This window comes from Tachypleus tridentatus, chromosome 7 (assembly GCF_004210375.1).
Source record: "Tachypleus tridentatus isolate NWPU-2018 chromosome 7, ASM421037v1, whole genome shotgun sequence".
In the NCBI taxonomy this organism is placed as follows: Eukaryota; Metazoa; Arthropoda; class Merostomata; order Xiphosura; family Limulidae; genus Tachypleus; species Tachypleus tridentatus.
Genome location: NC_134831.1, coordinates 38386310 through 38401078, shown reverse-complemented (window position 1 = coordinate 38401078; position 14769 = coordinate 38386310). Strand labels below are relative to the sequence as shown.

The 14769-nt window shown below is 30.9% G+C and overlaps 1 protein-coding gene across 4 annotated transcripts in view; it reads left to right on the top strand.

Moving 5' to 3' along the window:
* Nucleotides 1–14769, top strand: part of LOC143255471 (ubiquitin thioesterase zranb1-A-like) — a 57582-nt gene that overhangs the window by 983 nt on the left and 41830 nt on the right. For 3 of the 4 annotated variants that reach the window (XR_013030672.1, XM_076511188.1, XM_076511186.1), the window contains exons 2-3: nt 4506–4714; nt 9638–9976. Coding sequence is in view for 3 of the 4 variants with exons in the window: in XM_076511188.1 (XP_076367303.1) it covers nt 4571–4714; nt 9638–9976 (483 nt within the window). In the remaining variant the exon portion in view is untranslated. Of the gene's footprint in view, nt 1–108; nt 128–4505; nt 4715–9637; nt 9977–14769 lie in introns of those variants that run through there. The other variant, XM_076511187.1, reaches the window with a different exon arrangement.

Here is a 14769-nt window from a genome sequence, read left to right as displayed (position 1 = left end):
TCAAAGTTGTGTTTGACAGTGATACCTCTATAGCAATTTTGTATTATTGCATTAGTCCTGCAAAGCTCCTACTACACTTCTAAAAGTACAGTCTAATAATTAGACTGAGGCTTATCATTACCAGTTGGTATGTTATTTTAAGTTCTATGAAGTTTGCATTTAATACATGGCCATCTCTTCCAACAGTAACAACTGTTGGAATAATATGTATATTCAGGCTTTATGGTAGTTATGATACCAAACTATGAATAATTTCATAATTATTATAATTTCTATTGTGTAGATGAGAAACTTATTAGCTGAAAAGCTAAAAAAATAGATAGAAGAATTGTGTTATGGAGTAAAGGGATAACATACTTGAACCTTTTAAGATAGTTCAGGCAGTGTGTCCATCCTGCCATTTTGCTCTATTTTCAGACAATCTGATGGACTCAGTATGAAGCCCAAAATATTGTATGGAAGCCACGAAAAAAATGGACAAATTCATAGTAAAACAGCCCACAACGAATTTTATGATGGAATATTGAGCAATATATATTATTATATTAATAATTTTGTCACAGTTTTGAGGGTAAATGTACACTGTAAGAGTATTTTTCATTCCACCAGTTGCAGATATTGAACAGTACTAAGCTTAATAAATATTTTATCATAAAAGTAAAACCTCTTCAATCCAACTGCTACTGCTGTCATTTTTATTACTGTATTATTTTTTCTGTATCACCCTAACCTTGAATCTGGTAGTATCAGGTTTTTTTTATTGTCTTCTCAGAGTTGTAACAGAAAAAAATAGTTTAACTTTACTAATCAGAAAGTATGGTTCTGTTTATTGAAATGTAGTAATAACATTAATCTACTGTTCAACCCAGCTTTTGTAATGTTTTTTTTTAGGTGGAAAATAACAAACTGATAAACTACTGTTTAATTCAGTTTTTCATGTTTATATTTGAAATAATAATAGAGATAAAACACTATTTAGTACAGCATGCTATGTGTACTCTCTATTATTTATTCTTGACATCCATTTTTTTGGCTGGACATAATGGCAGGAGCTCATACAATGCACATGATATATATGACAAAAGTCTTTGTAGGTAATCAGCTAATGTTGGCAAGACCAACTCTAAGCTAGCTAGATGTGAATTGCAAAAAGTGGGTGGCCTATGCACACTATTTTTGTTGTTTCTCTTACTTATTATTCAAAAGGCATGCAATTTTTTGGTTACTTGTACATTTGTGGTCCTGTAATGAAAGAATAATGAAAGGTATATATATTTGTGGAAATGATGATAAAACTATTATAATGGGGCTATATATTAACATTATAGCACATGCACATGACATAAGGCCATTTAGCCTATCATCATGACCACCTTGTGACAGAATAACTCAACCTAAATATTTTATTTCACTTTCAAGGAGCCATTTGGTCCATTTCTGTTATCCTATTGTTTTATTGCCAACTGTATATAGAAACTGCTATTCCTTTATTCAACTCTGTTTGCTAAAAATAGTCTCTTAAACTCCCAAATTTTACATCCTTTACCACTAAATCTGTGGAAATAATAATGTGACAGTTAATCTCACTATTCATTGGTAAAAGAGTAGCCCAAGAGTTGCTAGTGGGCAGTGATGACAAGCTGTCTTACCTTTGTTCTTTCACTGCTAAATTAGGGATGGCTAGCACAGATAACCCTTGTATAGCTTTGTGCAAAATTCATAACAAACCAGAAGAAACAGCTTATTAAGACAAAAGTATCCTGTAGGCCAATCATCATATTAGAAGAGTAATATTATGAGCTATTTTTGTGGATCTGCATCTGGATTTACCAAACATCTTCTCCAATAAAAACTTGTGAGAGAAAAAGCATTTAGGTGCTTAGCCATTTTGAAATAGTCAACTAGAACCCATCTATCTTGATTCTTTCAAGTCCTTGCCTTTCTTTCTTTTTTATTGCACTCAAAAGCTTTTTGTCTGTTAGTGTTGATATTTTTCATAGTTTCTTTCTTTTATATCCTTTATAATTCCACAATATCCTTTTCTTAGTTATTAGGAATATTTTGATAGACCTCTAAATCTTTCCTAAACCCTTGCATACATAAAATCTACAAGAGAACTCAGACTAATATCAGCATCTGTTAAATCATCTGACAAATTGTTTCACAAACTAATAACTTTTAACAGAATCAAAGGTTTCACTGATGATCAGTTTGTTCCTTGGCTTCCATACCTATATATATTTTTTTCAATATTTAAGATTTCATATTCAGTTTTTTCCTTCCACTTCTCCAGTAAAGCTCTCACAAACTATTTGTTAAAGTAGCTAATAATTTTAAGCCTTTAAATAGTGTCACTTCTAGTTCTTCTGCAGTCCAGGGTTCAAATTTTTAGTGAGTATATATTTTTTAAACTTCAATAAAGCTCTTCATGTTGATATGTTTGTTGAATAAAATATTAACAGAATGGAGATTAATTGTAATTCCACAGTGCACATATTGCGTATTTTTAGCAAAGGAAACAAAGATTACATTCAAAAATGAGTCTTCTTCTAGGCTTGCAAAGCCAACATTAAATTTTTATTTCTAACTGCTTCTATTTTACCAATAATCCAAATTTAAGTTTACATTATTATTTTTCTAACAACCAATAAGCAACAAGTTTTTCTAGTATCCTATCAATGGCAGAGTATCCTGTAGGCCAATTACCACTGTAAAACAGATAATGTAATATAAGAAACATTTATAAAATGGAGAGGCAAGAAACTCTTTTTATTAAAACTGTGAGAAGAATCATTAAATGGTAGATTTCAAAAGTTTTTTTAATGATAGTTTAAAGAAATTAATTTCAAGAATTGAAATTGTAAACTTACAATCTTGCAGCCTCTTATAGCAGTTCCTTTCTTAACAAAGTAACTAAACACATTTTCTGTGTTTTTATTATCAACTCTTTGCTAATCTTCTTCAAGATTTTTGGGTATGTTTGTATCTTTCCAAGGTCAGTAATGTTATTCTCCAAACATTACTTTTAAAAAGGGTAATTTTAGGCATGTTCCCTTCTTCTGTAAGATAGTTCCATTTGAAATCTTATAAGTTTAGTATAATAAAAATAAAAGCCCTAGCCCTATAAGTCAGGTTTAATGCCTTGAGTCAAAACCATTTATATTTCTACTTTATGTAAATGTAAACATCTATTATTTTATGAGTAAATTTAATATTTTTGGAAGATTAGCATTTTTTTATTATTATAAATTTTAATTCCTCTTTATTCACCTAGGAAAAGGCTTTCAGTTCAGATGCAAACATATGGTAGGAGTACCTTATGAAACAAAATAAACTAATGTCTTAACTCTGAATGTTGAAGTTTTGATTGAAATTGGCTTCACAAATATTTAAAAGTATCAAAAATTTGATTTGTTTAGTATTCTATCCTATAAATTACATTGGTGTGCATTTACACTATCAACCATAAAGACATGGCAAGAGATTAAATGTTGCTGTTTAAAGAATTATCTTTTTAAATTGCAAAATTTGAACAACTGAGTTATAACTAGAAATGTTTAAAACTCAACTGCCATATTAGCACCATGTACTGAAGTTACTTTCATGCTAGCATTTGGTATTTCTAGCCAGGGGGCCTCTCTGAAATTCTGGAACTGTAACTTATTTCTAAGCAAGGAGACAAGGAATTAATTACTAATACCTAGAAAATGTTAGTACTGGTTGTAATATAAATACTGATTAAATTGAAAGTAAGTAAAGTAAGTCATAACAAAGGATTAGTTTTAACATACATGACATTTTATACAAAATAAACTGTGCCAATACTACACAGTAATACCATATAGGCTGTAATCATAATTCAGAATGTTTATCTTTCATGTTAAATATATTTGCATTATTAAGCTAGTGATTTAATGATTCTGTAATGCAGTAAACATATCAGCTGCAATAGGGATTTAAGGTTGTGTGGGCTAATCATTTTTGTGGGCACTACATCCCATGCAATTTTTACATAGAATAAAATTATCACTGGGCCCCTATTAAGACCATGGGTCCTGGGGCTGAGCCTCCTCTAACCCCTACCTAATTCTGCCCCTAATCAACTGTTTTCATAATGCTAGAAAATTTGATATCTTTTGTGACAGATGTGATAATTGGTTCCATATTGAGGTTAAATAATGTCATATAATCATTTGTTTTGAATTTTAAGTGAAATTATACATTTTAGAAGAGCAAATGTATTCTAAAATTCTAAGTTTGTAAGAATTGTTAAAACTGCCATTTAAATTCCAAAATTTTAATTAAAATAAAGAAAAAACATTAAAATATTTACCCTAATATTATAGTTGTACTAATTTCTCTTGTTATATACCTTTGATAGGAAGTTATTTATTATTATTCATTGAATTATTAATAATTTTACATAATTAAGAAAGTTAAATATTTCTGCTCACCTTTTAAAAGAACTAACTGAATAAATGAAACATATTTACTTTATTTAACAGCTTTGGAATCGAAAGATGGTTACAGTTGTCAGATTCTGATCTGATATTGGACCCTGTTGGGTACAATGAACCAGAAAGATGAAAAATGGGCTTGTCCATTTTGTACTTATGAGAACTGGCCCAAAGCCCAGAAATGTACAATATGTCTGGCAGCAAAGTCAAGCCACATTATCACTGATGAACCATCACAAAATAGAGACATTTTTAAGGTATGTAAGAGATAACCATGTACATAATTTACTTATCCAGCATAGTAAAATTAATTGGTCTAAAGTAAGACAAGGTTTGAAATGTATGTTAAAATACAGTTAAGTAGGTTTGATGTGTAGACTCGCACTCATCTTTCCGAAATGGTTCATACAGTGAAGGAATAAAAGGGTTTGAAAAAGGAGAAATAAACAGTATCCCATGTTTCAATTTAAAACCTCTCAATATTGTGTTCTGTATATTTGCTCTGTTTTTGAAAAGTAATGAAGTTTCACATCATAGAAAGAGTATGAAGCCTGTTTTTAGACTAAAACATGCAGTGAAAGGAAAGGTTTTACAACAAAGCACTAGAATGGGTATAGACGTATAGTTGGTGGGATCACTATACATTTAACAGCTTTGTTGTTTTGTACAAATTTTTAAATGTGTCTCACACATGCTTATGAAAACAAACCTAGTTGGTAGGCAAGGTCACAGTGAAGTAATGTTTGCTTATGTTGTAGAGTCATTAAGAATTACAGTTAAAAGAGTAGATTTGGTGTTATAGCCCATCTGTGATTTGTAGGATGTAACAACTACTCTGTCGTAAGACTTGAGTACAAGATATGTTTCAAGCTGCTCTCCGTCTGTCATGTCTAGTCTGGAGTCTATGTTGAAACAGATGGAGATTGTAATGTAAATTTGATGTGGCATGCATTGATGCTGGTGTACTGTCAGGATGAACTAATTTCTGTAGAGGCATCAGATAGGTATAATTTGTGATATGAGATTTGTACAGAATAATTACAGAGTGTATCTAAATTGAGTAGACTTGGCATGTATTGTGAAGTATAAATCAATATTTATTTAGCTCTGTATAAATAGGTTTGGTCATTTTTACCAGCTTTGTAATTGTATAATCTAACTCTGAATGTACTCAATGTTTTCATAAAATTCAGCAAGCTTTTTGTAAACATTACAAATCTGTTGAAAACCAGATTTTAATTATGTATTTTTACTCAGGATATGTCTGTAAATGTATAAAACCTTTACTAAGTCAGTGTGAGTAAAAAGTGATTTTGTACTAAGGATAAATATACTTCACTTTCATACCCTCTAAAACCTGTTTTTATTTTTAATAATAAAACTTCATATTTTGTCTCTTATTTTCTCTAATACAGCAAAAACAGTGAAACAAAATATTGAAAAGTCTGAAGTAAAAAATGAATGCATTTTTATTTTGTAGAATTTTTACAGATAATTGATTCTCACACAGCTTCTGTTTTCTAAACGTCTCACACCTACCTACTTTAACTTTTATCACTTTAGTGTCCTTTAAACCCGAATTAATAGTGTGACAGTCAAGTAAAAACAGTAGGAGAACTTAATGTAAATAACCAGTCAAATTACAGTTACGAGACACAGTTAGAACTGGTTTCACAATTTTTTACTTAATTATTTTTCATTAATATTTCATTTTCTAACCTAACTTTCATACTTTAGTAATTTCTATTAAAAATTATATATGTATATATATATATAAAAAACAAGTGTTAGGCACATAAGCATATTTGTACTTGATAATGTTTATTGATAAAACTACTTTTTGCTTTATGTTGGTTGTTCACAAAATAATTCAAGCTACTTTCATTTTATAACAGTTTTAATTGCTTAAAAAATATTTCCACCGTTAATTGTTGGTAATCAATCATGGTCTGAAGATGTCCTACTTTTGTGGACTGAGATGTCAAGACTTAAAAATATAAATCCAGTCTAAAGTAGTTTGCACTATCAAATTTTTAAATTAGCAAAAAACTGTTTAATAGCATATTTTCAAAAAATCTATGATAATTGGTTTTTGTCTTTAAAAAAGGATTACTGATTCTTTACTGCTTAAAAGTCATGATTTTAAATTTAAACAATGTGTTGAATCTTGTTAATACATTGATGTTAAATTAATTTAACATGAATGTCATTCTGAACTTGGTTCTTAACTCTTTCACAACTGGCTCGATATAATATGTGCATTTATTTACACATTTGTATATTTAGTATTTTCACTATAACATTTGATACAGATTGTGTATCGTCGCAAAATTTAGTAGACCTTTAGTTTAGTGAAAATATAGTCTGTTTTGTTATCATGTTGTAAAGAAAACTAATCTTCATCCCAAAATCTCAAATATGATTTGTGTAATCTCTAAAACCTTCTAAATACATTTCAAACATTTGTTTTCAGTAAGATCTTTATATTTTGTGTTATTTTATATACTCTAACTCTGTGAGGTCTGTCACTTGATCAAAATTGAAACCATCATAAAAAAACTTGGAAGTATAAATTGTGCTTTTTTCATGCCAGAATGACTACATATTACAACTCAAATACAAAGGCTTAGTTTAAGTACCTTAAGTCTCATAATGCTGTATGTATTTACATGTACGTTTATTATTTTTTATTATATTGAGTTAACAGTCATGCCTAGGTAATGTTACATAACTTGCAATGATGAGGTGCACATGCACTCAGGTCAGTTTTATGCTACTGTCTTGGCTGTATTTTGGTGGATAAGTATTTTGTAATATAGTCACATTTCAGTTATTATACATTATATATGAATATAGATTATTACTATTTAGAAATAAATTATTAAGTTTATTGTCTTAAAATATAGAACAATAAATTTAGAAATAAAACAAAGAATTATCTCTTCTTACTAAGACCTATGAATTCGGTTGCTGCTGGACATAGGTTGCTAAGTTTTTTTTAACATTTTGCACGTGATGGATATCAAATAATTTTTTATTTTTTTTTAGGTTTTATACATACAGTTGAATAACCAAACAAATTGTAACTAACTACACTAATACCATAGAATTCCGCTATAATTTATTAAGCTTAGTAACTAAGGTGTATGTAGAACATTTTTAAAAATATGAAACTGAAGACACAACCTATCTTCTTAAAATCATGGTTCAAAAGAATATGGTAGTCTTTTCACAGATTAAAACAGCTGAAAAAACCTCTAAGTAGACATTCTTATCTGTCAGTTGGTTATTCACGTCATATTTCGTAGTATATAAGGGACTATTTCAAAAAGTGGAAAGAGTTGAATCAGGCCACATTTGATTTAGTACATAAGCCATATCTCAGCACAATAACAAAATATGAGGTTCTTATTTTGTACTGTAGCTTGTCAATTTGGTAATATGTGTTTCTAGTTTGTATGAAACTAGAGACTTAGTATTTTAACATCACAAACATGTAATTTTAAACAGTGCTACATTCAACATACTAAATGACTCACTTAGATCTATATTTGGGTGTCTTATTTTAATATTTACTTTTAAATTAAAAACCTAACTCATATATAACATTGAAGTTTGAATTATAATGTACGATTTGATTTCAAAATTATCAACGTAAATTCATCAAATAGTAGTTCAATAAAATTTTGAATGTAACTAAACAAACAAGATGACATGGTCTTTGACCTGTGACCTGTCACGAAAGGGCTAACTTTTATGTATCATCTAGCAAATGCACCCAGCAATGGTTGGCTTTTTCTAATGCTGAGAATAGGGATAGTGGCCATTCCATCCACTATTTTAAGCCGTACCACACAAACTGTTTGTCAAATTTGTAGGTATTCAAGCTAAGCATGGTGTTAATCTTTACTTTAGTTTGGTTTCAACTTGGTGTATTTTGCTACCAACTGTTTTACTTAGTTAAGCCCAGTATTAAACTTTACTTTTGTTTGGTTTTAGCTTCATGTATTTTGCTACCCAACAGTATCGCTTAGTTGAATTTTGAAGTTAAACAATTTTTTTTTTTTTTTGAAACTGATTATTTTATATATATTTCTAAGTTTAAATTATTGAATAAGGATTATGTACCTGATCAAAATGTTGTCAATAAAAGTCTTTAATATGTAAATTAGAGGATGTAGTAGTTGTATAAATGTTATTTTTTGTAACAATCCTGAGGATGATGCAGTGATCTATGTTCAAACATAGAGCATATGAGACTGTTTTCCAGTCTCATTGAGTTTTTCACTAATTTTTCATTCACTACAATAAGTTATTTATATTATATCATAATTTTGAGATTGGAAATGGTCTTATTTTTAGAATTGTGTATGAAATAATCATTGTTTTTAAACAAAATTATGAGTTTTTAAAATGAAACTTGGTTTTCCAGGAGTAATACATGTGGTGAAAGTGTGTGATACACAACTTTCTAACCAAACAACTTTTTGAGGGGCTTCCATGTAACTTCTTCCCACATTTCAAACAATAGGGTTCATCTCAAAACAGCCACAATTCCAACTAAATGTTCAATTTTTTTCTAGCTACATAATAGATCAGGCATTAAGTTGAACTTTACCATTATAGCTTTAGATGTTAAAAAAACAAAATATTTTAAATTAAATTAACTATTCAAATTTTAAATTTCATTTAGTTTGGGTAACAGAACCCCTTGCCCCAGTTGTAATCACAATGTTTTCTTGTGCTTGGTAGTCAATTGATCATGCTACCTGTAACCACCTGGTGGTCATGCACAACCGTTTCAGTATTCCAATTGATTTGCTTGGGTGGTCTTTGTTCCATTTATGCTTTTTTTTCAGAAGACAGAGGGCTAACACTAATTTATGTATCTTATTGCCTCAGAATGGTGTTGAGCTAGCTTTTTCATTGGTCATGATTGAACTTGTTACTGTAACATTCTGTTATTTTTTTCCAGTATGAATATCTTCATTATTAGCATTTTAAAGACTAAAATATTTTGTAATCTTATCATACATACATTTTTCTGGAACTACTATGATTTAGCTGTTGGGTATAACATTGTATGATGGATAAGACTGAAGTCACAGTGATATATGCAGTAATATGATATAATGTTTGTTATGTGAATTATTCCTAATGCATTTCACTTGTTTCAGTAGATAACACCATTGGTTACAGACACAAATGATAAAAGCAGCAGTGCCTTCAGTACATCAGCAACAAACCCTTTCAACAAGTGGTCGTGTAGTACTTGTACTTTCCTTAATTGGCCAAAGTCTATAAAATGTACTCAGTGCCTGACACCACGAATCACCACTTCAACACCTCATCACACCAGTCCAGTTTGTGACACAGCACATGGCCAGCCTTCAAATGACAAGTCGTGCTTGGAACCATGTGATGGCCATCTACAAAATGACAGAAATAAATGTACAACTTATTCAATGAAATGGACATGTCAGGCTTGTACATATGAGAACTGGCCCAAAGCACAGAAGGTATATTCAACTGAGTGTTATCTAGATATTGTTAAACTAAAAGTATCTTTAAAATGCACATACTTGAAAGTTTACATTTGGATTAGCATTGTTTGTTGTTAATCTGCCTAAGGATAGTTTGGTTATAGTTTCATTTAAGTTGACATTATACATGTCATTATGTAAGTCTTACTAAAATATTTTTTAAGCAAATTTAGCTTAAAATTTTAAATACATTAAAGACTACATGTTTTTTATACTTCAACTGTTTCATATTTTAAAAATGTTTATATACGTCACTGACCACACATTGAAAAAAAAATATTTATTTTGTTGATCATTTCAATATGTTGCTGGAGCCCTAAACCTCTCTGCCTGGGCATCATTCACTACACATGTAACAAGGTTTTAGTGACTTACATTAAACTTTCTGACATGGTACACGACATCCATTCATATAAATAGCTATTCTTGTTCAGTGGTACCTTGTATATGCAAAAATGTTTTACACATGCCACAAGCCTTTTAACTCTTCTTAGTTGGAATTGACTGATTCCAATACGTCTCATACAACTTATACAGCCTTTCATAAATTAGAGTGGTTGCTATGTACTCTCTTAATGCATGTGATTCCCTCTTTTCAATTTTACTGAACTATCACATAAATTAGAGTGGTTGCTATGTACTCTCTTAATGCATGTGATTCCCTCTTCAATTTTACTGAACTATCACATAAATTAGAGTGGTTGCTATGTACTCTCTTAATGCATGTGATTCCCTCTTTTCAATTTTACTGAACTATCACATAAATTAGAGTGGTTGCTATGTACTCTCTTAATGCATGTGATTTCCTCTTTTCAATTTTACTGAACTATCACATAAATTAGAGTGGTTGCTATGTACTCTCTTAATGCATGTGATTCCCTCTTTTCAATTTTACTGAACTATCACATAAATTAGAGTGGTTGCTATGTACTCTCTTAATGCATGTGATTCCCTCTTCAATTTTACTGAACTATCACATAAATTAGAGTGGTTGCTATGTACTCTCTTAATGCATGTGATTCCCTCTTTTCAATTTTACTGAACTATCACATAAATTAGAGTGGTTGCTATGTACTCTCTTAATGCATGTGATTCCTCTTCAATTTTACTGAACTATCACATAAATTAGAGTGGTTGCTATGTACTCTCTTAATGCATGTGATTCCCTCTTTTCAATTTTACTGAACTATCACATAAATTAGAGTGGTTGCTATGTGCTCTCTTAATGCATGTGATTCCCTCTTTTCAATTTTACTGAACTATCACATAAATTAGAGTGGTTGCTATGTACTCTCTTAATGCATGTGATTCCCTCTTTCAATTTTACTGAACTATCACATAAATTAGAGTGGTTGCTATGTACTCTTAATGCATGTGATTCCCCTTTCAATTTTACTGAACTATCACATAAATTAGAGTGGTTGCTATGTACTCTCTTAATGCATGTGATTCCCTCTTTTCAATTTTACTGAACTATCACATAAATTAGAGTTGTTGCTATGTTCTCTCTTAATGCATGTGATTCCCTCTTTTCAATTTTACTGAACTATCACATAAATTAGAGTGGTTGCTATGTTCTCTTAATGCATGTGATTCCCTCTTTTCAATTTTACTGAACTATCACATAAATTAGAGTGGTTGCTATGTTCTCTCTTAATGCATGTGATTCCCTCTTTTCAATTTTACTGAACTGTCACATAAATTAGAGTGGTTGCTATGTACTCTCTTAATGCATGTGATTCCCTCTTTCAATTTTACTGAACTATCACATAAATTAGAGTGGTTGCTATGTGCTCTCTTAATGCATGTGATTCCCTCTTTCAATTTTACTGAACTGTCACATAAATTAGAGTGGTTGCTATGTACTCTCTTAATGCATGTGATTCCCTCTTTCAATTTTACTGAACTATCACATAAATTAGAGTGGTTGCTATGTACTCTCTTAATGCATGTGATTCCTCTTTCAATTTTACTGAACTGTCACATAAATTAGAGTGGTTGCTATGTACTCTCTTAATGCATGTGATTCCCTCTTTTCAATTTACTGAACTATCACATAAATTAGAGTGGTTGCTATGTACTCTCTTAATGCATGTGATTCCCTCTTTCAATTTTACTGAACTGTCACATAAATTAGAGTGGTTGCTATGTACTCTCTTAATGCATGTGATTCCCTCTTTCAATTTTACTGAACTATCACATAAATTAGAGTGGTTGCTATGTACTCTCTTAATGCATGTGATTCCCTCTTTCAATTTTACTGAACTATCACATAAATTAGAGTGGTTGCTATGTACTCTCTTAATGCATGTGATTCCCTCTTTCAATTTTACTGAACTGTCACATAAATTAGAGTGGTTTGCTATGTACTCTCTTAATGCATGTGATTCCCTCTTTCAATTTTACTGAACTGTCACATAAATTAGAGTGGTTGCTATGTACTCTTAATGCATGTGATTCCTCTTTCAATTTTACTGAACTATCACATAAATTAGAGTGGTTGCTATGTACTCTCTTAATGCATGTGATTCCCTCTTTCAATTTTACTGAACTATCACATAAATTAGAGTGGTTGCTATGTACTCTCTTAATGCATGTGATTCCCTCTTTCAATTTTACTGAACTGTCACATAAATTAGAGTGGTTGCTATGTACTCTCTTAATGCATGTGATTCCTCTTCAATTTTACTGAACTATCACATAAATTAGAGTGGTTGCTATGTACTCTTAATGCATGTGATTCCTCTTTCAATTTTACTGAACTATCACATAAATTAGAGTGGTTGCTATGTACCTCTTAATGCATGTGATTTCCTTTTCAATTTTACTGAACTATCACATAAATTAGAGTGGTTGCTATGTACTCTCTTAATGCATGTGATTCCTCTTTCAATTTTACTGAACTATCACATAAATTAGAGTGGTTGCTATGTACTCTCTTAATGCATGTGATTCCCTCTTCAATTTTACTGAACTATCACATAAATTAGAGTGGTTGCTATGTACTCTCTTAATGCATGTGATTCCCTCTTTCAATTTTACTGAACTATCACATAAATTAGAGTGGTTGCTATGTACTCTTAATGCATGTGATTCCCTCTTTCAATTTTACTGAACTATCACATAAATTAGAGTGGTTGCTATGTACTCTTAATGCATGTGATTCCTCTTCAATTTTACTGAACTATCACATAAATTAGAGTGGTTGCTATGTACTCTCTTAATGCATGTGATTCCCTCTTTCAATTTTACTGAACTATCACATAAATTAGAGTGGTTGCTATGTGCTCTTAATGCATGTGATTCCCTCTTTCAATTTTACTGAACTATCACATAAATTAGAGTGGTTGCTATGTACTCTCTTAATGCATGTGATTCCCCTTTCAATTTTACTGAACTATCACATAAATTAGAGTGGTTGCTATGTACCTCTTAATGCATGTGATTCCCTCTTTCAATTTTACTGAACTATCACATAAATTAGAGTGGTTGCTATGTGCTCTCTTAATGCATGTGATTCCCTCTTTCAATTTTACTGAACTATCACATAAATTAGAGTTGTTGCTATGTTCTCTTAATGCATGTGATTCCCTCTTTCAATTTTACTGAACTATCACATAAATTAGAGTGGTTGCTATGTTTCTCTTAATGCATGTGATTCCCTCTTTCAATTTTACTGAACTATCACATAAATTAGAGTGGTTGCTATGTTCTCTCTTAATGCATGTGATTCCCTCTTTCAATTTTACTGAACTGTCACATAAATTAGAGTGGTTGCTATGTACTCTCTTAATGCATGTGATTCCTCTTTCAATTTTACTGAACTATCACATAAATTAGAGTGGTTGCTATGTGCTCTCTTAATGCATGTGATTCCCTCTTTTCAATTTTACTGAACTGTCACATAAATTAGAGTGGTTGCTATGTACTCTCTTAATGCATGTGATTCCCTCTTTTCAATTTTACTGAACTATCACATAAATTAGAGTGGTTGCTATGTACTCTCTTAATGCATGTGATTCCCTCTTTTCAATTTTACTGAACTATCACATAAATTAGAGTGGTTGCTATGTACTCTCTTAATGCATGTGATTCCCTCTTTTCAATTTTACTGAACTGTCACATAAATTAGAGTGGTTGCTATGTACTCTCTTAATGCATGTGATTCCCTCTTTTCAATTTTACTGAACTGTCACATAAATTAGAGTGGTTGCTATGTACTCTCTTAATGCATGTGATTCCCTCTTTCAATTTTACTGAACTATCACATAAATTAGAGTGGTTGCTATGTACTCTCTTAATGCATGTGATTCCCTCTTTCAATTTTACTGAACTATCACATAAATTAGAGTGGTTGCTATGTACTCTCTTAATGCATGTGATTCCCTCTTTCAATTTTACTGAACTGTCACATAAATTAGAGTGGTTGCTATGTACTCTTAATGCATGTGATTCCTCTTTCAATTTTACTGAACTGTCACATAAATTAGAGTGGTTGCTATGTACTCTTAATGCATGTGATTCCCTCTTTTCAATTTTACTGAACTATCACATAAATTAGAGTGGTTGCTATGTACTCTCTTAATGCATGTGATTCCCTCTTTTCAATTTTACTGAACTATCACATAAATTAGAGTGGTTGCTATGTACTCTCTTAATGCATGTGATTCCCTCTTCAATTTTACTGAACTATCACATAAATTAGAGTGGTTGCTATGTTCTCTCTTAATGCATGTGATTCCCTCTTTTCAATTTTACTGAACTATCAC